The 24,757-nt window shown below is 43.7% G+C and overlaps 1 protein-coding gene across 1 annotated transcript in view; it reads left to right on the forward strand.

The window, feature by feature from the left end:
* PRIM1 (DNA primase subunit 1) overlaps positions 1-24,757 on the forward strand; it is a 48,483-nt gene that overhangs the window by 20,175 nt on the left and 3,551 nt on the right. Inside the window, exons 7-12 of the mRNA XM_068265167.1 lie at positions 6,012-6,121; positions 6,230-6,318; positions 11,588-11,717; positions 11,862-11,931; positions 15,407-15,498; positions 20,701-20,799. Coding sequence (XP_068121268.1) covers positions 6,012-6,121; positions 6,230-6,318; positions 11,588-11,717; positions 11,862-11,931; positions 15,407-15,498; positions 20,701-20,799 — 590 coding nt within the window. The remainder of the gene's footprint in view (positions 1-6,011; positions 6,122-6,229; positions 6,319-11,587; positions 11,718-11,861; positions 11,932-15,406; positions 15,499-20,700; positions 20,800-24,757) is intronic.

The following is a 24,757-nucleotide window of genomic DNA, read 5'->3' on the forward strand; positions in this document are numbered from 1 at the left end:
GCTTTTGTTTTTAAGTCGGTACCAACTTTTTACTTGAAATATGCAAATAAATCTAAGTTGATGTAGAATTATGCCGATGTTACTGCAAATCTTTGCAGCTTGGAAATGGACCAATCAAATGCTTTCCCTGCAAGAGCTGATTACTTTACTTACATTTTAGATTTTCATAATTGGCGCATAATTCTGTATCATAATAATTGGCATCTTTCTCAATCAATTCAAATGTATTAGCATTTCACTGATAGTCCCCACTGACATTAATATGGACTTTGGTATATGTAGATTTGGGCGATACATTTAATAAACAAATTCAAACATAGCTGGTGGCATGTAGATTTTTTAATATACTGCCAGTCTAAGGGTTAAAATGAAGTTCCTGTAAGCTGCAAATGCTGCAATGCTTGGTGGCTCCAGGTTTTGGTCTTCAGCCCCATCTTTCCATACTTTGGCTATCATGCATGAACAGACTGTCTGTCTGTAAAGAGAATCAGTGCGGGAAAACACCGCTGGCGGATTTTTAGACTTCTGGGTGGGCATTCATAAAAAAGTATCCATGTGCGGAAGCAGTGCGGAGATTCCCCGAGCTAAGCTGGCGGTAGGCAGGCGGTAGGCTTGCGGAGACACGGAAGCTGCCGAGTTGATACATTTCTCCGTGTTCCGCTCTGCTGCAGCTGCCTGGAAGGTCTGTGTGTCTCCATTCACTTACATTGGTATCGCCACATCAGAGGGAGCGGTACTTCCCGACCTCACACCGCTTGCGGTGATCTTTATGAATGAACATTTTGCTACATTTGTACCGATAATCACCACACAAGGCAGTGATTTATCACTCTGCTCGGTAGTGTCATTTTTCCATGCGGAAAGAGGCTTTATGAATGCTGACTTTGCTAAGTGGTCGGTAAAGTCAGCTGTTTTAAGCATTTCCACATGCGGAAATGCTTTATGATTGATAGCCGTTATGCCACCCCCTGTAAAGAGGCTTTCTCCACTTTCGTAGGCCTGGGCTCCTTATCTATACAGTCATTCTACTAAGTCTACTTAAGCTTTTTTCCCTTTTGTCTACAGGCCCTTCTACTCTACATGTACTCTGTACTGTCACCGGCAGTCAGTACAATCTTTACTATTGCTCCACACATCCCTATAGGCAGAGGCGTATCTGGGTAATATGGCGCCTATGGCAAACACTCAGTGTGCCCCCCACCACTCCTTTTTCCCTTGAAGGGTGGCTAGATGAAGGGTGACTGGGGCAGGGTGGCTGGGTCTAACTGCAGGGTGGGTCTGGGTGCAGGGTGGCTGGATCAGGGTGCAGGGTGACTGGGTCTGGGTCGCTGGGACAGGGTGGCTGGGTCCGGCTGCAGGGTGGGTCTGGGTGCAGGGTGGCTGGGTCCGGCTGCAGGGTGGGTCTGGGGGCAGGCCAGGGTAGCTGGGTGAAGGGTGGCTGAGTCAGAATGCAGGGTAATTGGGACTGGCTGTAGGGTGAGTGTGGGTGCAGGGTGGCTGGGTCAGGGTGACTGGGACCGGCTGCAGAGTGAGTCTGCATTCAGGGTGGCTTGGGCAGGTTGAAGGGTGGCTCGGTTAGAGTGCAGGGTGGGTGGCTAGATGAAGGGTGGCTGGGTGCAGGTCAGGAAGGCTGGGGCAGGGTGAATGGTGGCTGGGTGCAGAGCAGGATGGCTGGGGCAGGGTGAATGGTGGCTGGGTGCAGGGTGAATGGTGGCTGGGTGCAGGGTGAATGGTGGCTGGGTGCAGGGTGGCTGGGTGCAGGGTGAAGGGTGGCTGGGTGAAGGGTGGCTGGGTGAAGGGTGGCTGGGTGAAGGGTGGCTGGGTGCAGGGTGGCTGGGTGCAGGGTGAAGGGTGGCTGGGTGCAGGGTGAAGGGTGGCTGGGTGCAGGGTGAAGGGTGCCTGGGTGCAGGGTGAAGGGTGGCTGGTGCAGGGTGAAGGCTGGGGCAGGGTGAATGGTGGCTGGGTGCAGGGTGAATGGGGGTGGCTGGTGCAGAGTGAAGGATGAATGGTGGCTGGGTGCAGGGTGAATGGTGGCGGCTGGGTGCAGGGTGAATGGTGGCGGCTGGGTGCAGGGTGAATAGTGGCTTGGTGGCTGGGTGGAGGGTGAAAGCTAGGGCAGGGTGAATTGTGGCTGGGTGCAGGCTGCCTTCTGAACCTGTAGCTCTGTGCGTGCCACTTCCCCACTGCTGCCATAGCCGCGTCCCCTGCGCTGCGTCTCCACTAGCGTCCCCGCCTTAGTCGTAGTAACAGACCACCTACTGAGATCAGTGGACAGAGCAGGCGCACGTTACCCGCCGCCCGTTGTACTCCAAATGAAGGAAGTTATGTCACTTCCGCATTGGAGTACAGCAGGCGACGGGTAGCTTGAGCGCTCTCTCTGTCCACTGATCTCAGTAGGTGGTCTGTTACTATGACGCCGGCGGGGACGCTAGTGGAGACGCAGCGGAGGGGAAACAGGGAGCGGTGGTGTGAGGGCAGCGGCGGCTGGGTTGGGGGGCGCAACCCAGGAGGGGAGGCAGACAGTGAGGGAGCAAAGGCATGGGGGCAGGCATGGCGCCCATGGGGCAGTGGCGCCCATAGCACTAGCCATGCCTGCACCCCTCTAGATCCGCCACTGCCTATAGGTATCCCCTTGCTCCATCAATCCCCAGTGTTGTGCGCCCCCCCCCCCCCCCCCCCTTTTGCTTTGTGTCCTTTCCTCCATCTCTATGCCCATCCAATTCATGTAAATCTCCAGCGCTATCCCAGTGCAGAATTTGCCATATGAAAGAGCACGCTGGGTGTTTACCTGGTCTCTGCTTCAGGGTTCAGTCCTTTCCTGGCACATTGCTGTAAACCTGTATACACTTTCACACATTACATGGCTGTCTACTGCCCACTTACATTGCCTTCTTACTATACCCACTTAGTATTTACTTAAAGAGAACCTGTACTGAGTAAAAATATTTAAAAAAAACACATGAGGTAACTTCAAATGAACATTACATAGTTACTTTGCCATCAGTTCCTCTCAGAAGCTCACCATTTTCTTCTGCCAATAATCCCTTCCAGTTCTGACAATATTTTGTCAGATCTGAAATATATCAGTTGCTGTCAGTACAATATCAGTTGCTGTCAGTTATAGCTGAGAGGAAAACTGATGTAGCAGGTAATGTCCATGTTTCCCTATGGCTCAAGTGGGCGATGTTACAGTTTAACTGTGTGCTGACCAGAAAGCTGTTATGGGTAATGGCCATTTTCAAAATGGAGGACGGAAAATTCCCTTGATCACAGTGAACAAACAGGACGCGGGACAGGAGAAAGACACTGAGGAGTAGACTACATGGAAGCGAAGTATGACTTGTGTATGCTTATTTTGACTTTTAATTTTCAGTTCAGGTTTTCTTTAATAATCACATAGTGTGTAATGTCTTCTGCAGAACTTTAAAGGACGACTGTAGTGAGAGGGATATGGAGGCTGCCATATTTTTTTCTTTTTAAACAATACCAGTTGCCTGGCAGCCCTGCTGATCTTTTTGACTGCAGTAGTGTCTGAATGACACCAGAAACCAGCATGCAGCTAATCTTGTCAGATCTGACCATGTCAGAAACACCTGATCTGCTGCATGCTTGTTCAGAGTCTATGGCTAAATATATTAAAGACAAAGGATCAGCAGGACTGCCAGGCAATTAGTATTGCTTAAAATGAAATCAATATGGCAGCCTCCATATCCCTCTCACTTCAGTTGTTCTTTAAATCAGAGTTCCCCAACCCTATCCTCAAGGCCCACCAACAGTACACGTTTTGCAGAAAACCACAAACATGCACAGGTGAGGTGTCTCAGCAGAGCTGATTAACCCATTCGCGTTCCGTCGTTTTCACTTGAGAAATGTTCACCTCCCATTCATTAGCCTATAACTTTATCACTACTTATCACAATGAACTGATCTATATCTTGTTTTTACCGCCACCAATTAGGCTTTCTTTGGGGAGTACATTTTGCTAAGAGCCACTTTATTGTAAATGCATTTTAACAGGAAGAATAAGAAAAAAACGGAAAAAATTTATTATTTCTCAGTTTTCAGCCATTATAGTTTTAAAATAATACATGCCTCCATAATTAAAACTCACGTATTGTATTTGCCCATATGTCCCGGTTTTTACACCGTTAAAATTATGTCCCTATCACAATGTATGGCGACAATATTTTATTTGGAAATAAAGGTGCATTTTTTCCATTTTGCATCTCACTATTTACAAGTTTAAAATTAAAAAAATATAGAAATATTTCATCTTTACATTGATATTTAAAAAGTTTAGACCCTTAGGTAAATATTTACTTTTTTTTTTTTTTTTTTAATTGTAATATTTTTTTTTTTTTTTTATTTTTTTATAGTAAACATTTTATTTGGGTAGTTTTGGGAGGGTGGGAGGTAAACAATAGGTTTATAATGTAAATGTGTGTTAATTTTCATTTTTTTTTTTACTTTTAGTCGTAGTATTACTTTTTGTCCACAAGATGGCGGCCATGAGTTTGTTTACATGACGGCACTCTAAGCGTAACACACGCTTAGAGCGACGCATGGGGGAGGTAACAAGCCAGAAAAGGCGCAGCTTTCGAGAGAAGCTGTCGCTTTTTCAGAGGGGGAGAGCAATCAGTGATCGGGCACCATAGCCCGACTCACTGATTGCCTGGCTAACGAACCGCGGGCCGGGAGCGCGCGTGCACGATCGGCCGCGAGAGCGCGCGGTGGTGCGCATCGTTCCTGGACGTATGTTTCTACGTCCAGGAACCAAAATAGTTTAACTATCTCTCTGTGGATTTCCACAAAACAAGTACTGTTGGTGGGCCTTGAGGACAGGGTTGGGGAACACTGGTTTAAATCATGTATAGAAATGTCACTGACTGACCTCAGAGAAGGCCTCATTCTACTTTCTACTCTAGTCCTAGTCTGTCCTTCCATATTATGTACTGTATTTATATAGCACTAACATCCTCGGCAGTACTTTACAAAGTACGTAGTAATGTCACTTTCACACAAATCTGGTAAATTGGGCACAACACCACTCTGCTACTTCTGACACCCACCATAAAGACAAAAAAAGACAAATACTTATATCGCGCTTTTCTCCTGGTGGACTCAAAGCACCAGAGCTGCAGCCACTAGGACGCGCTCTATAGGCAGTAGCAGTGTTAGGGAGACTTACCTAAGGTCTCCTACTGAATAGGTGCTGGCTTACTGAACAGGCAGAGCCAAGATTTGAACCCTGGTCTCCTGTGTCAGAGGCACTAAACTATTAAACTATCCAGCCACCACAAAAATTGCATTGTTGATTAGGGAACATTTGTTGTTTTGCCATACTTTTTAAATAAGTGGGTTTTTTTTGGTTTTCTTCTTGCGTGCTTTTCTTCTTTGAATGTCATATGAATAAGATGGAAAGCTAGAAATGGTGAAATGCTTGGAACCTTTCCAGGCTGTCTCCAGATATTACTGATTAGAGAGGTTAGGCACACAAGAACCCCCAGCTCCTAATGAGCAACAATAGGCCAATCTTCAAGTAGAAAAAGCAGAGAGGCATATTGAAGTTTCTATTCAAAATTTATTCTGGTACAAAATGGCATTAAAAACACTCATATTGGAGGAGGTAGGTTATCAGTGCAGAGAAGTTGACCTCTGTTTTGCCTTACAAGAAAGCTTGTCAGAACTGACCCCTCTCTGCACTGATCTTTTTGTTACCTGTCAGGTGCGGCAAACGCAGCTCATCCTTGCTCAGTAATACTGCCGCATAGCTAATTGGGCACAGAGAATGCCAAAGATATACAGTTACTGATACAGAACTTCCACTCGGGATCAAACCAATCTCTGAGGGACATACCCATCACATGGACCAGTGCTGGAATAGGCTGCTGGCCCATGTGCCCTACGCGTTTGTCTCCTGATAGTACCTAAGTTACTAAAGCATGCTAGATGTCATTGGAGGCAGAGTGTAATGTTCCACTGACTAGTGTACTGTTTGTTGTGTCTTTTAGGAAATCCATTACAGTGGTGGAGAGATATTTTGAGCAGTATGCCTTGGTGGGTCAGGATATTCTGGAGAATAAACAATGCTGGGAGAAAGTACTAGCACTTGTTCCTGAAGATATCCTTTTTAACTAGCCATGTCTAATTCTAGGGTTTGAAAATACACAATTATACAGTGAAATTGAGCCCCTTGAGGTTATATTGTCTCCTTGACTTTTCAAATCACCTGTTCGAGAGAATGTACAAAGAGATTTCCAGAAAGCACGTTCCTCAGTTGAGAGATGGAGCAAGCTAAAGCGGATTGTCAGCTCACTGGTGTGTAAGAATGTTTTGTCAATAACAAATATTGTTATAGACTTGTTATTGTGTTTGTACACTGTCTTTTTTGTAGTTGCAACAAGATGTAGCTTTGTCTAACTACACTTGTCTGAAATAGGCATTTGTAAAAAATAAATTATGCAATGCAAACCAGTCCCAAATACAAGTAGTGGACATACCATTATGTAATTACAAATTGACTTCAAGTCCCAAACTCCTCAAATGAAAAGCCAATGTGGAATAAATCTGACAATTGCCACAGTGTACATTCTGTACATTAATGTTTAAAGGGAATCTGAAGTGGAAATAAACTTATATGAACTGTATGTATAGTACAGCTAAGAAATAGAACATTAGTAGCACCGATATGTCTCATATTGTACAGAAAGAGTTACGAAACTTCACTTATCTATGCAAATGAGCTTCTTTGATCTCTTCGACCAGTTTAGTCAGCTACCGTGCTGTTTTCTGAGGCACTTATACTTCAAAGAAAAAGTGTCAGACAGCTTCAGATATATTTAGTGCCATGGAAGTTAAAGGGTCATTAGCCCTGCTCTGTCTCATAGTTGAAAATACAGTGTGGTTTGTAAATTGCAAATAGAATGATGCAATGCTTCGAAAAAAAAACTATACCTGAAAATAAAAACATGACTCTTTTTTTTTTTTTTTCTTTGCTACTGATCTATACTACACATACAGTTAATTATATCATGAGGGTTGTTTTTTTTTTTTTTTTTTGTTCTTCAGTTTCACTTTATTGGGAAAACTTTAACCACTTCACAGCTTCAGTACAGTATATCTACTCCCCTGCAGACTTCATCTAACCGCCCAGGGGAGTAAATATACGTACTCCCGCTGCTACCACTGCTGTAAGTGCTCCCACTTATTTGTGCGCTCGTTCATGTTGCCATCTGCCCACCAGGAGATCAATGAATGGGAAAGCAATTCCTAATCGTTGATCTAAGTCCGCGTAGCAATTATCGGCGCCTTTTATGAGAGGCTGCATGATCATTCTAATAAATAAGTTTCCCATCTTCAGTACACTTCTTGTAAGCATACATATTTTGCTAACAGGACATATACAAAAAAAAAGACTGAGGCCATCTTGTGGCCAAATAATAAAACTACATCTAAAAGTATTTTTTTTAATGCAAATACCTGTTTTTACATTTTAAATTAACCCCTTACCTCCCCCACTCCCCAATAGTTATCAACATTTATTTTTTTTGTAAAAAAAATACAATGAAATACATTTACAATTATAAAAAATGCATAAATAGTTTTCTTAGGGACTGAGCTTTTTTAATATGTATGTCAAGACGGTATAATACTGTTACTTTATAAATTATGGGCTTTTTATTAATGATGGATGCAAAACTGAAAAAAAATGCATCTTTATTTCCTAATAAAATATTGGCGCCAGACATTGTGATAGGGACATCATTTGAATGGTGTAATAACCGGTACAAATGGGCACATAAATTACGTGGATTTTAATTACAGTAGCATGCATTATTTAAAAATTATAATGGCCGAAAACTGAAAAATAAGGATTTTTTTCCAATTTATTTCTTATTTTTCCATTAAAAAACATTTAGAATAAAATAATTCTTGGCATAAAGTACCACCCAAAGTAAGCCTTATTAGTGATAAAAAAAAAACACATTTAACACATTTCATTCTGATAAGTAGAGATAAAGTTATTGGCAAATGAATGGAAGGAGCTGAAAGGTGAAAATTGCTTGGATGCTGAAGGGGTAAAACCCCTCAGTTGTGAAGTGGTTAAATATTGTTACTACCATGTAGACCAGGTATCAAATTGTCTTTTGACTGATTGAAAAGTCACAACTAATGCATATTGCATTAACTTGCTAGAATGTGCAGGGTCTAAACTAAGTCACTGCTATGCCCTGCAATAGTTGGCCTATGCAAAATTTGCATCTCAATAACGGTGCCATGTGTAGGCCTCCTATGCCCCCAAGAAAGTGGGAAGGCAGCACTGACAGCACCCCGAGCACTGCTGCTGCTCAGGAGCGCATCGACTGCACCCTGGGGAGAGGGGGACAAGAGAACCCCAGACAGCCTGCCCCCAGGCTTGCCCACTGCACTGGGGGACCCATGTTGGCCACCCCCCAAGGGAAAGATCCCGATTTTGTAGGGAATTGCAACAAGCGGCAAGAGTATGCAAGAAGCATGATCTGGGAGCGATATCATTTAATGATGGGGGGGCGAGGGGGGGGTTCAGGCAAGCCCCGTTATCTGCACCAGTCAGGCGCAGTACACTACCAGCTGTGTGAGCACAATGGAAGAGTGCACCCGGCCGGACAGTGCCGACTGGCGAAGATGACATGCCATCTACTGGAGGATCTTGGTGGCAGAGAAGGGCAGCAAGGGACTGATTATCCTGAAGGAGGCTGGAGGAAGCCCCAGGCATGTATAATTTTTTTTTTCTATTTGTTCATCTCTGGTACCTTTTTTTTTTTTTTTTTTAATGGGGGATGAAACTTAACTTTGAAAACTCTTTTACCTATTGCTAAGTACGTTCTATTCGATTTTTCTTTACCTAATAAAATCCAGAACAGTAGTGATTGTCTCACATAGTGTACATGTGGTGTGCTAAATGGTTTATTATCAGAAAGAAAATCCATAATATTAAACAAAGGATACAGTTAATGGGGAATAATGCAGGAATCCACGTATTTTCCCCAATATTTCATGTAGCTGATTCTTGATCTTAGATCAAAGCGGTTCTGCTATCATCACTGCCTGTAAAGTTGATCTATTAACAGCAGTGCACCTGTTATCCCTGAGTATCCCACACCACATTTACTTCCGTAAAGGTGGCTACATATGTTACAATTTACCTGTTTGATTTTACCGAAGTTCTGTGAAAATTATCAGTTGTACACAATAATTTTTTTATTAAGTCGGACAGTGTACATTTTATGGTGTGTTTGTCAGTGTACTCAATCTGAATATATTGTATATAAGTATTTAGTACATTCTAAACTTTATCGTTCGTATAAACTAATAGGATGGAATTATCAAAGTGTGTATGTATATATTTTTTTAAAAAAGATGGAAACTAGTAGAGTGTGTGTGTGTGTGTGTGTGTGTGTGTGTGTGTGTGTGTGTGTGTGTGTGTGTGTATATATATATATGTATATATATATGTGTATATATATATATATGTGTGTATATATATATATATATATATATATATATATATATATATATATATATATATATATATATATATATATATATATATATATATATATATATATATATATATATATATATATATATATATATAGTGGTGTGATGAATTATAATAAAATACAATTATAAAATGAATGAAAATAAAATTTTAGCAAAATGTAAGGGCTGTTTCACACCAAGAACGCTTTTAGGGCTGGTGCTCACCAAGAGCGGTTCTGAGCGCTTTTTAAAACACTTGCATGGGGAAATCCGCTTGGCTAATGTAAGTGAATAGGATGGTGCACACGAGCGGGTCGTTTATCCCCCAAACGCAAACTCGGGTCCTGCAGCATTTTTTTTAGATTTGAGGCGTTTCTGCCTTAATGTACAGTATAGGAAAGTGGAAAAACACCCTGAAAAGCGCTAGATCAGAGCGGTTTTCCAAGCGTTTTTGTTACAGAAGCTGTTCAGATACAGCTGTACTGTAACAAAATATTAAAAACGCTACACAAAAACACTCCAAAAAATGCTAGACCTGTTTAGAAAATTTCTAAACCTGCCTAGAATCACTCTGAAAAACCTCTTCAACAACCGCTAGCGTTTGCAGATCCGCTAGCGGTTTTTGGTGTGCACCAGCCCTTAAAGAGCTTTTCTGATTGCCAGCGCTTTCCACTGTTTTGAAAAGCACTTGGGCAGTGACATTCTATGGGCTGTTTCACACCAGACAGATTTTTTTTTTTTTATTATATTAAAATTGTAAAAGCACTCCATGTATCATTTTTGGAGCAATTGCAATTCAGTAACAAGTGTAGAAAAAACAAAAGTGCTGTGAAAACCGATTGCACAAAATCGCTATAAAATTGCTCCAAAATCACTAGCTTATTTTGGTGTGAAACATATTTTCAGTTAATAAACAGAAATCAATGAGTGGTTGCAGAATGTGGGCTGGGACCCACTTGGAATCACTTCAGCATTTTTTAAATCATGCAACCGCTGTGTGTAGCGTTTCCTAAGCGAATTGTGATTGTTTCCTGGCGATTTGAAATGCTGTACAGTAAACTGTACAGCACTTATTATTGTTTTTAAAATAAACTTTTATACTTCCCAGTGTCCGGCTTCTGTATGTAACCCCTCCCCCAGCAGAATAAGTCATAGGTGTTTCTCTAGGACCAATCGCCTGCCTGTGACCTCTTCTGGTAGGGCTCAGGGCTGCAGGTGGAAAACGGATATCGGGACACTCAGTAAGTTTTCACTTTATTTAAAAAAAAAAAAAAAAAAATACAGAAGTAGTTTGGATCAGCACCCATCAAAGGAGAAAAGTGTGTACCCAGGCTTACAGCATTCCACACCACTGGAGCTGTTACTTGCAAGGAAATCCACTTGAAGCAGGCACCTCCAATATAGATACGTGTCTCTTTATTGATTACATCAATTAAAAGCAGCGCTTACGACAGACCGCTGTTTCGAGCTAGCATGCTCTTTATCAAGTTGTCAAAAGCTGCAATACGGATTTAAAAAAAAACCAAAATATGCTTGGCCCCCAAGTCACTGCAAAAATGCTTTGAAATCGCTCTGACCCTAATTGCAGTGGCACTAGTGAGTTCCCCACCATTTAAATACAGTGGCAAAGTGTTTTTGAATAGTCGGCGATCGAAAAATGTTGCCTAAATCGCTCTAGTGAGTCCCAGCCCAAAAGATGTGTTAAATGTGGTGTCAGTGGTAATTGTAATGCTAAACAGAGAAGGATGATGCCATGCGATACTGATAGATGTATGGATATTTTGAATTTGAAAAATCCATATTCAAGTTTTTATAGTAAAGATCAAAAGTTGGTTGAGTTATTCAGTCCAACCAACTTTTTCACCGTGTACTTTTTTTTTTTTTTTTTTTTTTTTTTTATGAAATTATGGCAATCATGAGCACAAATCAGCAAAAACTGGATTGATTTTGTCATGTTGGTGTGTGTGTGTGTGTGTGTCCACCTTAAGACTATATGCTGAGAGTGCAAGTTACTATTTTCCTTTGACACTAACATGGATATGTCTGCTATTGTCCTCTTTCAAAGGAAATGAAGAAAGGTGCACATACAGCTGAGGAAATTATGTTGCAGTATTGCTATCCTCGCTTGGATGCGAATGTCAGCAAAGGTGTCAATCATTTGCTGAAAAGTCCCTTCAGTGTACACCCTAAAACAGGTAATGCTCCTCAGCCTGTATTCCCATTGTCACAGTACTGAATATTAGTCACTTTGTGATTTATCTGTTCATAACACCATAATATGACAGTGGAAACTGACACTGTATAGAGATTTTTATTTTACATTATATTTGTTTCTTTAGGAAGAATTTCTGTTCCAATAGATCTGAGGAAATTGGACCAGTTTGATCCATTTGCAGTTCCAACAATAAGGTAAGCGAGGATAGTATTGCCAGCTGCAGTTTAGCATAAATATTTCACCTGTGTGCTTTTACAAGCACGAGTTTAGCTTTCCTGCATACAGGATAGGCCTTGGCCTGTGTTGAGCAAAGCTAAAATCGTGCTTGTAAAAAGGTAACCAAGGGAAACGCAGTAAGGTAATCCTTGATAAGGTTTACAAATTTCAAACATATGCTTCTTACACTTGAGCATTTATCACAGTGCAGGTGTCTATATTGAAACTCGGGCACACTAGAAAACCATACCCCATGTTCTATTTTCTGGTTTAACTGAATGTACTTATGTCTTTTTTTTTTTCCAACCTATGTAATGATCACTGTTGTAAGTACCACTTTAGGCACTGACATCTTCACCCATGCTACATCATTACCTCTACATCAGGCCGACCACACTAAATGGCAGAGAGCTGAATAGCGTGTTTGTGTGGGGAAAGCCTGTTATTATTATTATTTATATAGCGCCCAAGTATTACGCAGCACTGTGCAGAGTGTATCGTCTTGTCACTTACTGTCCCTCAGAGGGGCTTACAATCTAATCCCTTCCCTACTATAGTCATATGTCTGTGTATGTATTGTGTAGTGTATGTATCATAGTCTAGGGCCAATTTTTAGGGGGAAGCCAATTCACTTATCTGTATGTTTTGGGGATGTGGGAGGAAACCCGGAGTGCCCGAAAGAAATCCACGCAGACAAGGAGAGAACATACAAACTCCTTGTAGATGTTGACTTGGCTGGGATTCAACCTGGGGACCCAGCGCTGCAAGACGAGAGTACTAACCGCGCAAGCATGTGTAGGCCTTCACTGTTTAAAGCAGGATTGTCCAAAGCACAGCCTGGGGGTCAAAAATCTCTCTACAGTTGTTAATTCCACAGGCCCTTAGGCTGTAGCTTCAGTGCCCCATGCAGGGGCCACCTTGTGTTGCTGCTCTGCTCCCTCTTTGCTCGCCTGTAGGTTATCAGCCTCCTACTGTAGGAGTAGCAGCCACCGATTAGCAGCTACAACTGTGCTTAACTGCACACGGTCTATGGGTTGTTTGGGTTATGGGTTATTTTTTTGTTTTGACAAAATGTCAGTCATATAGTTTGCCTAATGGCAATCAGCATCAATTGCTAGTTCGCCAATCTAGGCCTTTTAAGAACTGTGATATTGCCTCTGGCCTAAAAATTTTGGACACCATGGTTTAACCACTTTCGTACCAGCAGTCTCTGGCCTCTTAAGGACCAGAGACTGCTGGAACAAAAAACGGGCAAAAACAATGTGATTGGCTCATAGTGATCACAGGGTCAGTAGCCAATGAAATCTGCTTCTGACCAGCTGACGGAGGTTTGCTGATAGAGCTGCAGCAGTGAGAGAGCAGTGCGATCGGCAGTTGTGGAATGCATAAGTTGAAATATACGCCCTGGTAGGCTTAGGTGGACATAAACAGTAAATATAAACTGCGCTTGTCCAAAATAGGTTATTGGAAGTGTTAAAGGGAAGGTTCAGGGAGTGGGAAAAAAAATAAAAATCCATATCCACTTACCTGGGGCTTCCTCCAGCCCGTGGCAGGCAGGAGGTGCCCTCACCGCCGCTCCAGAGGCTCCCGGTCATCTCCGGTGGCCGACCTGGCCAGGCCCGGCTGCCAGGTCGGGCTCTTCTGTGCTCCAATCTGCGCCTCACGGGGGCGCGCTGACGTCATCGGACGTCCTCCAGGCTGTACTGCGCAGGCTCAGTACTGCTCAGTACAGCCCGGAGGACGTCCGATGACGTCAGCGTGCCCGCGTGGAACGCAGAAGAGCCTGTCGTTGGAGCGCAGAAGAGCCCGACCTGGCAGCCGGCCAGGTCGGGTCGGCCAACGGAGACCACCGGGAGCGGCGGCGAGGGCACCTCCTCTGCCTGCCACGGGCTGGAGGAAGCCCCAGGTAAGTGGATATGGCTTTTTATTTTTCCCCACTCCCTGAACCTTCCCTTGAAGTAAAATGTAATGTGGTCAGTTACTTACCTGAGGTTTTTTTCCTGCCCCTGAAGTCCTCTTGGTTCCTCTCTGTCATTTTGCACTATGCCGTGCCTACACTGTCCAACCCCGAAAACTGGACAACTGAGCCAGTCGGCAGCCACTGCGTGGCGCTGGCTGCGTGCCTCCTCCATTACTCTCCTGTGGTCGGGAACATTCTGCGCAGTAGCTGTTTACACTTGTTGCACAAGATCGGAATGCTCCCGGCCACAGGAGAGTGATGGAGGGAGGTGCACAGGGCTGCTCATGCAGCGTTCAGAGGGGGGCAGTGCAGGAGCGGAGCAGCGCCGGATGACCGCGAGGGACTAGGAAGTTACTGGCCACATTACATTTCACTGAAAACTTTCTTTTATTAAAGGTTATCTATAACTTTTGCTAGTCACAATTGGCTCAGGAACAGCCGCATAGTTGTATGAGTACACCATATACAATTCATTTTATAGGAAAAGCACATATCATTTTGCAGACCAAATTATAGTCTCCCCTTTAACCTCCTGGGCGTAACGCACGCCGGAGGGTTTGCAGCCGACAGTCCCCCATTATAAATTTAAGTGATCGGATAGCTGTAATATCTTCAGCTAGCACTAGGCTAGCTAGTAATGGTGGCCGGCATCCTCTGATTACTTATGATCCCCCCCCCCGATCGCCGCTAAATACATTGCCCATCCTGGATCCAGCGATCTGCGCAGCCTCCCCGGACAGCTCCGCTCTTCTCTATGGGGAGGATCGCACATGACATCGCGCAGACACGGTCCTCCCCATAGAGCGGACCGGAGATGTGCATGGAGGGTGCGCAATCGCTGGATCCAGGCAAGGTAATGTATTTAGCGGGGGGGGGGGATCATAAGTAATTAGAGGATGCCGGCCACCACTACTAGCTAGCCTGGTGCTAGCTGAAGATATTACAGCTATCTGATCACTTAAATTTATAATTGAGGACTCCTGGGGACAGCCGGCGGTATGCCCGACACTGTCGGGCATACCGCTAAGGAGGTTAATACAATAATCCTCTCTAAAACTGCATAAGTGCTAAACAAAAGCGGCTCCTGGATGGACTGCAGTCTAGTTTCTGACTTGTTAATCTTTTGCATGATTAGAATGTAGCTGCTTGCAGTGTTGAGTTATAATGTGAAATTACTGATAATGTCATTGTTGCCCAGCAATCTTAGCAAACAATGCAGTGAAAATGACAAGCTGCCCATAAACCGCATTATGCTGGATACACACTACGAGATTTTATGGTTGATTTACTGTCAGATCGATTATTTCCAACATGTCTGATTTGCTTTCCGATCGATTTCCGATCACTTTAATAGGAAATCGATCAGAAAATGCTCGGAAAGCAAATCGGACATGTTGTAAATCGATCTGACAGTAAGTCGACCATAAAATCTCATAGTGTGTACTCAGCATTAGACCTGGGCTTCTAATATACCTTTTATTCTTTCACTTTAGCATGATATGCAGTGAACTAGACAACGTTAACGTGAAAGAGGATCCTGAAAGTCCTGGTGATGGAGAACCTGAAACTAAACGCAGAACAAGAGGTAACTTGTGCAGGAAATCTCACCAAGTCCTTGATTATACCGAAGCAATGTGAAAGTCTTTCCTTGAAATACACATGCCAACCAAAACATGTTCTCCTCTCCACAATTCTTATATTAGTATATAAAAAAAAATTGGAAAAAAAATCAGTTACTGTATCTGCTGCATGTTCTAATCATTTGCATCTGATCTTGCATTCCTAAAGGAAACCTGAAGTATCTATAAAAAAAAGTGTTTTCCTTACCTGGGGCTTCTGCCAGCCTCCTGCAACCGCCCTGTGCCCGCGCCTGTCATCAACAATCCTCCGGTCCCCGCCGCAGCTCACTTTCCATTTCGCCGAATTGCAAGTTGATGTCCACTGTGTGTCCTTGTTTGCGCTCCCTTCACCAGGAGTGTCCTGTGCAAGTCCAGTACAGGTTTTCTAGTACTGCCCAGGAAGCTCCCGGCAACAGGAGCACAAATGAAGATTCGTGCAGCCAGGGCAACACAGGAGCAGTGGCCGACAACAGACTCAGTCGCCGAAAGTGAACCGCAGCTGGGGACCGGAGGATTGATGAGGATCGTTGTGGGCACAGGGCGGCTGCAGGGGGTTGGCAGAAGCCCCAGGTAAATGAGATACACGGGTACAGGGTTGTTTCTGAAAGTTGTCATGTATAAAGACGTTAGACCGAAACAGGGAGCTTTTTTAGACAAGAGAAAGAAGCCCAAATCAGGGGGTCCTGTGACACCGAGATTACTGAGGAACAGAGAGAAATGGGCGTACAAACCCAGGCACTACAGAAACAGGGAGGAAGAATGGTAGGAGAAACACCTGGAGGGGATCTTATGAGGATTGTAAACCTGACAGATTATCATTTGAGTGAAATTGAAACATCGGTACTATCTAAAGGTTTTACGTTTGTACCTACTGCAAATTTTGATTTATTTGAAATAATAAAGGATATAAATTTGTTTGGACGAAAACTGGCAGTATTCAAACACATGAATTCAGAAACAATGAAAAATAAAATGGAGATGGCCCAGGAAAAATGTAATTTAGAAATCCTAAACGAACTCCTAACTGAAAGTGAAACAGGAGAAATTAATTTAGGTATACCTGAGAGCAATCTAGCAGAAAAAAGTAGATTCTGTCCATCAATGAATTCATATCCCCCGATCCAGATTTTCTTAGAAACTGTGGAAAAAGATTTGGAAGAACTAAGTAAGATCAAAAAGGTAGATAGAAGACAAAATCTGAGTATGGAGGAACAGAGGGCTCTAGCAGATTTAAGCAAGAATGAGGACTTAATTTTTAAAAAATCAGATAAGGGTGGAAATGTTGTCCTGATGAGAAAAGAACAATACATTGAGATGTGTATGGAAATTTTAAACAATAAAGAGAATTATGAAAGATTGGATAGCAACCCAACCATAAGGTTTTATAAAGAACTAGAGACACTTCTCAATATGGCTGTTGAGAAAAATGTTTTGAGTAAAAAAGATAAGATGTATATGCTGACAAAATATCCGACAATAGCCACCTTCTATTCTTTGCCTAAGATACACAAAAAAATAGAGAAGCCACCAGGACGACCGATAATCTCTGGTAATGGATGTTTAACGGAAAGGACGAGTCAATATGTGGATCAGTTCTTGCGACCCTTTGTAACGGCTCTCCCCTCATATATTCGTGATACGATGGATTTACTCAACAGACTTCAGGGAATATCAATAAATGATGAAGTATGGCTGGCGAGCCTAGATGTTGAGTCCCTGTACAATAATATTAAACATGAAATAGGTATTGAAGCTGTTGAATACTTCCTAAAAACTAGAAGTATCCATCTTAAAGAACACTCCCAATTGATTGTAGAACTCCTGTACTTTGTTTTAACTCACAACTATTTTCTGTTTCAAAATAAGTTCTATATACAGAGGAAAGGATGTGCAATGGGGACATCATGTGCCCCATCTTATGCAAATATTTTTCTTGGCTGGTGGGAGGATACCATTGTGTTTTCGGAGGATTTGGCATTTTATACATCACATGTCCTGTTCTGGGGCCGTTTCATAGATGATGTGTTCATTCTGTGGAACGGCCCCAGAGATCTTTTTGAGGACTTTGTACAACTTTTGAACCGAAACCAAATCGGGATGTATTTCACATATGAGATCCAGAGAGACTCCCTGAATTTCCTTGATGTAGAGATTACTAGAACAGTATTTGGAAGACTGGAAACTAAAATATTCAGAAAACCAACGTCTACAAACTCTCTGTTGGCCTGGAATAGTCATCATCCAGTCCCCCTAAAAAAGGGAATTCCCAAAGGACAGTACTTTAGAGCACGGAGAAATTGCTCAAGCGACCAAAGTTTTAATGAAGAATGTGTCACATTACAGAAAAGATTCAGAGATAGAGGATATCCTGACTATGTGATAAAGGAAGCACAGAGAAGAGCACAGGAAATTGAAAGAGAGGAGCTGTTGGTTCCCAGACAGAAGGAAACTGGTACGAATAGGGACACGATGCGAATTATAAGTACGTTCTCGTTACAATCAGAGGAAATCAAGAAAATTGTGAGTCGACGTTGGTCAATTCTCCAACTGGATCCACAGTTAAAGGAGATACTTCCAAAAACACCTAGCTTCACATACAGGAGAGGAAAAAATATTGGGGATGAATTGGTACACTCTTTCCTACCAGTCTCAAAAAAGAACATAAAAAAAACCTGGCTCGATAGACCCTTGAAGGGGATGTTTAAATGTGGCCACTGTAAGGCATGTCCCAATGTAAATGTATGTGAAGAATTTGTGGCCCCTAAAAATAAGAGGGTATATGAAATCCTTGATTTTTTCAACTGTGAAACTGAAGGGGTCATATATGCAATACAATGCCCATGCCATCTGACATACATAGGTGAAACAACTAGACAAGTAAAACAAAGAATTCTAGAACATATCGGCAACATACGAAATCCAAAAGATACGCCGGTATCGAGGCATTTTAGGGAAATTCATGGTGGTGACACCTCATGCCTTAAGTTTTGTGTCATCCAACAGTGGAAAATGGGACCCAGAGGGGGAAACCTGGACCTCAAATTACGTCAACTTGAGGCAAAATGGATTTACCGCCTGGGTACCCTAAGCCCAGGGGGTTTGAACGAAGGCTTTACATATACTCCATTTATCTAAAAAGTAAAAAAGTAATATATAAACTGCTGTGCAGTGTATCTGGATCTCTAAAACTTACTAATTTAAATAAAGTTAATTACCATGTAAGAGTGTCACCCTATTAACATAGTGATAAAAAATCTATTAATCCCACATGCAAGAATATTACTCTACTAATAAAAATAATAAACCCACCAATATTAATGTTATCTTCACTGATATGCATAAAAATGAGTAAAGATATGATACTTTATCCCGCAAGATGAATAAAATTGATTGGACAATTGTGAGCTATAATGATAATTCTCCTTTGTGCCAGGAATATATATATGGTAAACTATAGGTGATAATATAATCTAAAATCAAGTATCTAAATAAAGTAAGTGGAGAAATTATAGAAGTGAATTGAAATATATAGAAGAAAAATGGGTTTTATATAATAAATCTAGAATGCCAATGGTTAGGAGGACTAAAAGATGACAGCCTTGCATGTCAGGATACTTCCTAATGACAGTGGAACGCAAACAGGATGAAGGGAGGAAGAATATGCGCTCCAGTAAGAAGCGGAGAGGTGGAGCGAATGTGTACGCTCAGCCCCCGCAAGTAAAAACCCGCGGAAGTGTCCTGGTATCTATGGTAACGCTGCGAAGCGCAGCGTATGAATATTATGATGACGCAGGGCAGTGGGAGTGATCGTAAACTCCGCAGTACGTCGGAGTTAAACATAATGAAAAGCCTCCGTATCCATGGCAACACTAGGGAGGATTGTAATTGGACAATCAAAGCATGTGATGATCATGTGGGGGTGAATCCACCAATCAGAACTCTCCAATGCTATTGTATGGGAGATACTGCGATGCATGGCGTTTTGATACTTAGGATATTGATAGAAGCCTGCAATTTGGAGGAATTCTTATTGGATATGTAAGCAGGCGCTTGAGTCATTTTGGAGATCATAGGTGTATCTGTGTGGCTGTTGAGAGATCTATGGGAATGTATATATTGGCCAATGGAAACGGAGGAATGCTGACTGACAGGAAACCTGACCAATGGGAAAAACATAAAAAAGGGTGGAGTAGACTATGATTGAAACCACCCCCCAGGTCACTATAAAGGCAGCACATGCAGACATTCATTTCAATGCTGACAGAGCTGGAGAGCACACGCTCTTCCTTTTTTGTTTTCTTTACTGAAATGTATATATAATGCTTTCTTCTTCTATATGCACTGGCAACTCTTTGCACTAAGCACTTTTTCCCTGACGACGACCCCAATTAAGGGGTCGAAACATGTCGGATTGGTGGGGGGTTTATTAACTTATATGTAGCAAGTAAAAAGCAACTTACTCAGCGTTAGGTCTCTGAGCAGGATCACTGAGGGCTCGTTTCCACTATCGCGAATCTGCATGCGTCCAACGCATGCAGATCCGCACATGTAATACAAGTGGATGGGCCTGTTTCCACTGTAGCGTTGTTGAGGTGCGTTTTTTCAGCGTGAAAAAAACGCACAAAAGAGCCAACGATTTCGCCTGCGTCGGGAATCCGTGCGAATCGCCGCTAATGTATTTAATAGTAAAAATGCATGCGTTTGTTACATGCGTTTTTACCCGCGATTTCGCGTGCGATTTCGCACCTTTTTCAATTTTATTTAGCCCTGGCAGTGTCATGGTTAATTTCGCATGGCACCCTGCCATGCGAAATCGCAGGCGAAATCGCGGGTAAAAACGCATGTGGAAACGCATCCGCATGCGTTTTTACAAGCGTCGGAATGCGGCCGAAATCGCGTCGCAACAGTGGGAACGAGCCCTAAAAATCGTGAATTGGTGTAGATGCTCAACACAGTACTATAGACCTAATCTGGGGTTATTTAATGCATTATAAAATGAAAACAAATATGAAAGTTTTAATAATTAATTAATAAAAGTTATATTTTAATAACTTCTGGTAGGATCAATTGTGTGTAATTAAATGTATGCTAAATTGTAGTAAGTCTAGAAACTCAATGCTACTTAAAAAAATCTCTGTATTCAATACTGTTCCTTTGTGTATTATTAGATTTCAAAAAAACAAGCCTGGCACCATATGTGAAGGTATTTGAACAGTTTCTTGATAGACTTGACCAGTCAAGAAAAGGGGAGCTACTGTTAAAAAGTGGTAAGTAAGAAGGTTGAAAAGATGATACATTTTTAGGTTTCTTAGACCCTAGTTGGTTGATAGATGCCATTTCATTAAGGCAGTGGCGTAACTACCAGGGCAGCACCCCTGTAGCTGCATCGTGGGGCCCAACATCTTCCTTCCCTCCAATATATGCCACTGGAATTGGTAGAATGTATCAGATATGAATGAAGTGGCTTTAGGTCCCGTTCACATTACAAACGCGGACGGCCGTGCGTTCGGAACGCAACGCGTACGAACGCTCGCCATCCGCGTTTGTATGCGTTGTGTGGCTGATCCCATTCCCTGAAAGTGAATGGGACAGCTGCGCGTTTTAAGAAATGCATGCAGCATGCGTTCCCAGACCGCACAGGTCCGGAACGCATGCAGTGTGAACATTAGACAGTGCAGTCTATGCATTGTTTGATGATGTGCGTGTCAGCCTCCCGCACGCGTTCCCGAAGCGCGGATGGGAACATGTGCAGTGTGAACGGGGCCTTAGTGGGAGTAACTAGGCACTGGTGGAAACAGCCAGAGTGGCTCCCAAAACTCCTTTGATAACATGTGGAAGAAATCCAAAAGGTTATTTAGTATTTATATAGCGCTGAAATCTTCCACAGCGCTGTACAGAGTACATATAGTCTTGTCACTAACTGTGCCTCAAAGGAGCTCACAATCTAGTCCCTACAATAGCCCTGTGTCTATATTGTGTAGTGCATGTATATTTTAGTCTAGGGCCAATTTTCTTAGGGGGAAGCCAATTAACTTATCTGTATGTTTTTGGGATGTGGGAGGAAACTGAAGTACCCGGAGGAAACCCACGCAGACACTGGGAGAACATACAAACTCCTTGCAGATGTTGACCTGGCTGGGATTCGAACCGGGAACCCAGCACTGCAAGGCGACAGTGCTTTCCACTACGCCACTGTGCTGCCCGGTTGCAGCAAAAACGTTAGAGACTCTGAAGCCAAATAAAATCAATGTTTTTAACTTTTATTAATGTTAAGCACTATAGCTAGTGCTAAAAGCTGCTTCCCTGCGGCAAAATGAGTTTGGTTGGTTTATACCCCCAAATCCCCTGTGCTAACTGTGGGGAGCGCTTCCTGATTGAGGTGGAGCTTAGGGCTGTAGCTCTGCCTCTTTGCACATCAATCTCCGCTGAATGCCGCCTCTCCCCACCCCTCTGTCTTCCTTCACTGAGAGGGGTGGGGGAGAGGCGGAGATCTGCGGGCAGATTGACGGGAATGGAGGCAGAGCTGCAGCTCGAAGATCTGCCTCCATGGGCAGCAAAATCCACGACCAAGAAAGTTGTGGATTTTGCACAGGGGATTTGGGGGGTATGAACTCCTAGTTTTGCCGCGGGGATGCAGCATTTTAGCACTAGCTATAGTGCTTAGCTTTAATAAGTTAAAAGCAATTTTATTTGGCTTCAGTTTGTTTGTTGTTAACTTGTACTAAATGTAAACTAGCAGCCAGTAATGACTTAAAGGGAACCTTAACTGAGAGGGATATGGATGTTTCCTGTTAAATAATACCAGTTCCCTGGCAGTCCTGCTGATCTCATTGACCAAAGTAGTGGTTGAATCGCACACCTGAAACAAGCATGCAGCTAAACCAGTCTGACTTGAGTCAGAGCACCTGATCTGCATGCTTGTTCGGGGGCTGTGGCTAAAGATATTGGAGACACAGGATCATCAGGAGAGTCAGGCAACTGGTACTCTTTTTTTTTTTTTTTTTTTTTTTTTTTTTTTTTTTTTTTTTTTTTTTTTTTTAAAGAAAAATCCATATCCTTCTCAGTTTAGGTTCCCTTTAAAGAAACACTGAAGCCAGTTTAAAGAGACTCTGAAGCGAGAATAAATCTCGCTTTAGAGCTCATAGTTAGCAGGGGCATGTGTACCCCTGCTAAACCGCCGTCATTGCGCCGCTAAACGGGGGTCCCTTCACCCCCAAACCCACCCCCGCAAGACTTGGTCGTTCCTGGAGGCAGGGATAATGGCTGCAGCCCTGCCTCCAGTCGCATCTATCAGCGGCGCATCGCCGCCTCTCCTCCGCCCCTCTCAGTGAAGGAAGAGTGAGAGGGGCGGGGGAGAGGCAGAGATACACGCTGACAGATGCGCGTGGGGCAGGGCTGCGGCGGTTAGCCCTGCCCCAACCAGGAAGCGCTCCCCCGCTGCACCGAGGGGATTTGGGGGTGAAGGGACCCCCGTTTAGCGTCGCGATAGCGACGGTTTAGCAGGGGCACACATGCCCCTGCTAACTATGAGGTCTGAAGCGAGATTTATTCTCGCTTCAGACTCTCTTTAAAAACGGCTTTATACCTTTTATTTATGTGAGGCATGTTTGCCCCAGCTAAAACACCGCTATCCTGCGGCAGAACGAGGAGTCTTTACCCCCCAAATCTCCCCTGCAAAATCCACAACTTGGTCATGGATTTTGCTGCTCATGGAGGCAGAGCTATGAGCTGCAGCTCTGCCTCCATGAGCGTCAATCTGCTGCGGATCTCCGCCTCTCCCCCGCCCCTCTCAGTGAAGGAAGAGTGAGAGGGGCGGGGAGAGGCGGAGATACGCACTGATAGACGCGTGTAGAGGCAGGGCTGCAGCTGAAAGCTCTGCCTCTCACGGAATCGCTCCCCGCAGTGTGCCCCAGGAGATTTGGGGGTAAAGACCCCTCATTCTGCCGCGGGAAGCGGTGTTTTAACAGGGGCAAATATGCCTCACATAAAAGGTAAAAAGCAGTTTTTAAACTGGCTTCAGTGTCTCTTTAAAGGACACCTGAAGTGAGGGAGATATGGACAAATCGGCGCTGTGACACTAGCTGACAACTCTGAGAGGGGGAATGGCATTAAAGGGACACTTAAGTCAAACAAAAAAAAATGAGTTTTACTCACCTGGGGCTTCCAATAGCCCCCTGCAGCTGTCCGGTGCCCTCGCCGTCTCCCTCCGATCCTCCTGGCCCCACCGGCAGCCACTTCCTGTTTCGGTGACAGGAGCTGACAGGCTGGGGACGCGAGTGATTCTTTGCGTTCCTGGCCACAATAGCGCCATCTATGCTGCTATAGCATATATCATATACCATATAGTAGCATAGATGGCGCTATTGTGGCGAGGAACGCGAAGAATCACTCGCGTCCCCAGCCTGTCAGCTCATGTCACCGAAACAGGAAGTGGCTGCCGGTGGGGCCAGGAGGATCGGAGGGAGACGGAGAGGGCACCGGACAGCTGCAGGGGGCTTTCGGAAGCCCCAGGTGATTAAAACTTTTTTTTTTTTTTGACTTAAGTGTCCCTTTAACGGTACCAAGCAGTTTGCCTGCAGCAGGGTGAGCCATCTTTCCGGTTCACCCTGTGCCAAAGTTTGACTGTAGCCATTTTCAATATGTGCAATATGAAGGCTGCCATATTTATTTATTTTTAAACAATACCAGTTCCCTGGCATCCTGCTTGAACTTTCATGTATTAGTAGTGCCTGAATCACCCACCCGGGAAAAGCAGGCAGCTAATCTTGTCAGATACCGCTTATCTGCATGCTTGTTCATGGTCTATGGCTAAATGTATTAGGAGGAAGTTGATCAACAGACTAGCCAGGCAGTGGGTATTGTTAAAAAGGAAATAAATATGGCAGCCTCCATATTCTTTTCACTTCAAGTGTCATTTAATTTAAAAAACGCAGGAGTGCTGACGTGTATCTGGAGCCGTGCAACTAGGGCTCCTGCTATAGGCGCCCCTTGTGATCACCTCCCAGGGGGGCGCATCAGCCAGCAAATTACTTCTCCCTCCCAGCCAGCCCAGCTGCAGCCATACGTACAGTACATTAGTAAGAGGGAGAGGACTGTGTCTGTGCCCCGTCCACCTCCCTGCTGCCAGCTTCTGTCGTTGCCCTGGCATCCCCTCCTGATTGGCCGCATGGAGCTGTGTCTGTCTGTGTCACTGGGGCTGAGAGCGGAGAGGAGTGCGAGTGTAGC

This window comes from Hyperolius riggenbachi, chromosome 2 (assembly GCF_040937935.1).
Source record: "Hyperolius riggenbachi isolate aHypRig1 chromosome 2, aHypRig1.pri, whole genome shotgun sequence".
Lineage (NCBI taxonomy): Eukaryota > Metazoa > Chordata > Amphibia > Anura > Hyperoliidae > Hyperolius > Hyperolius riggenbachi.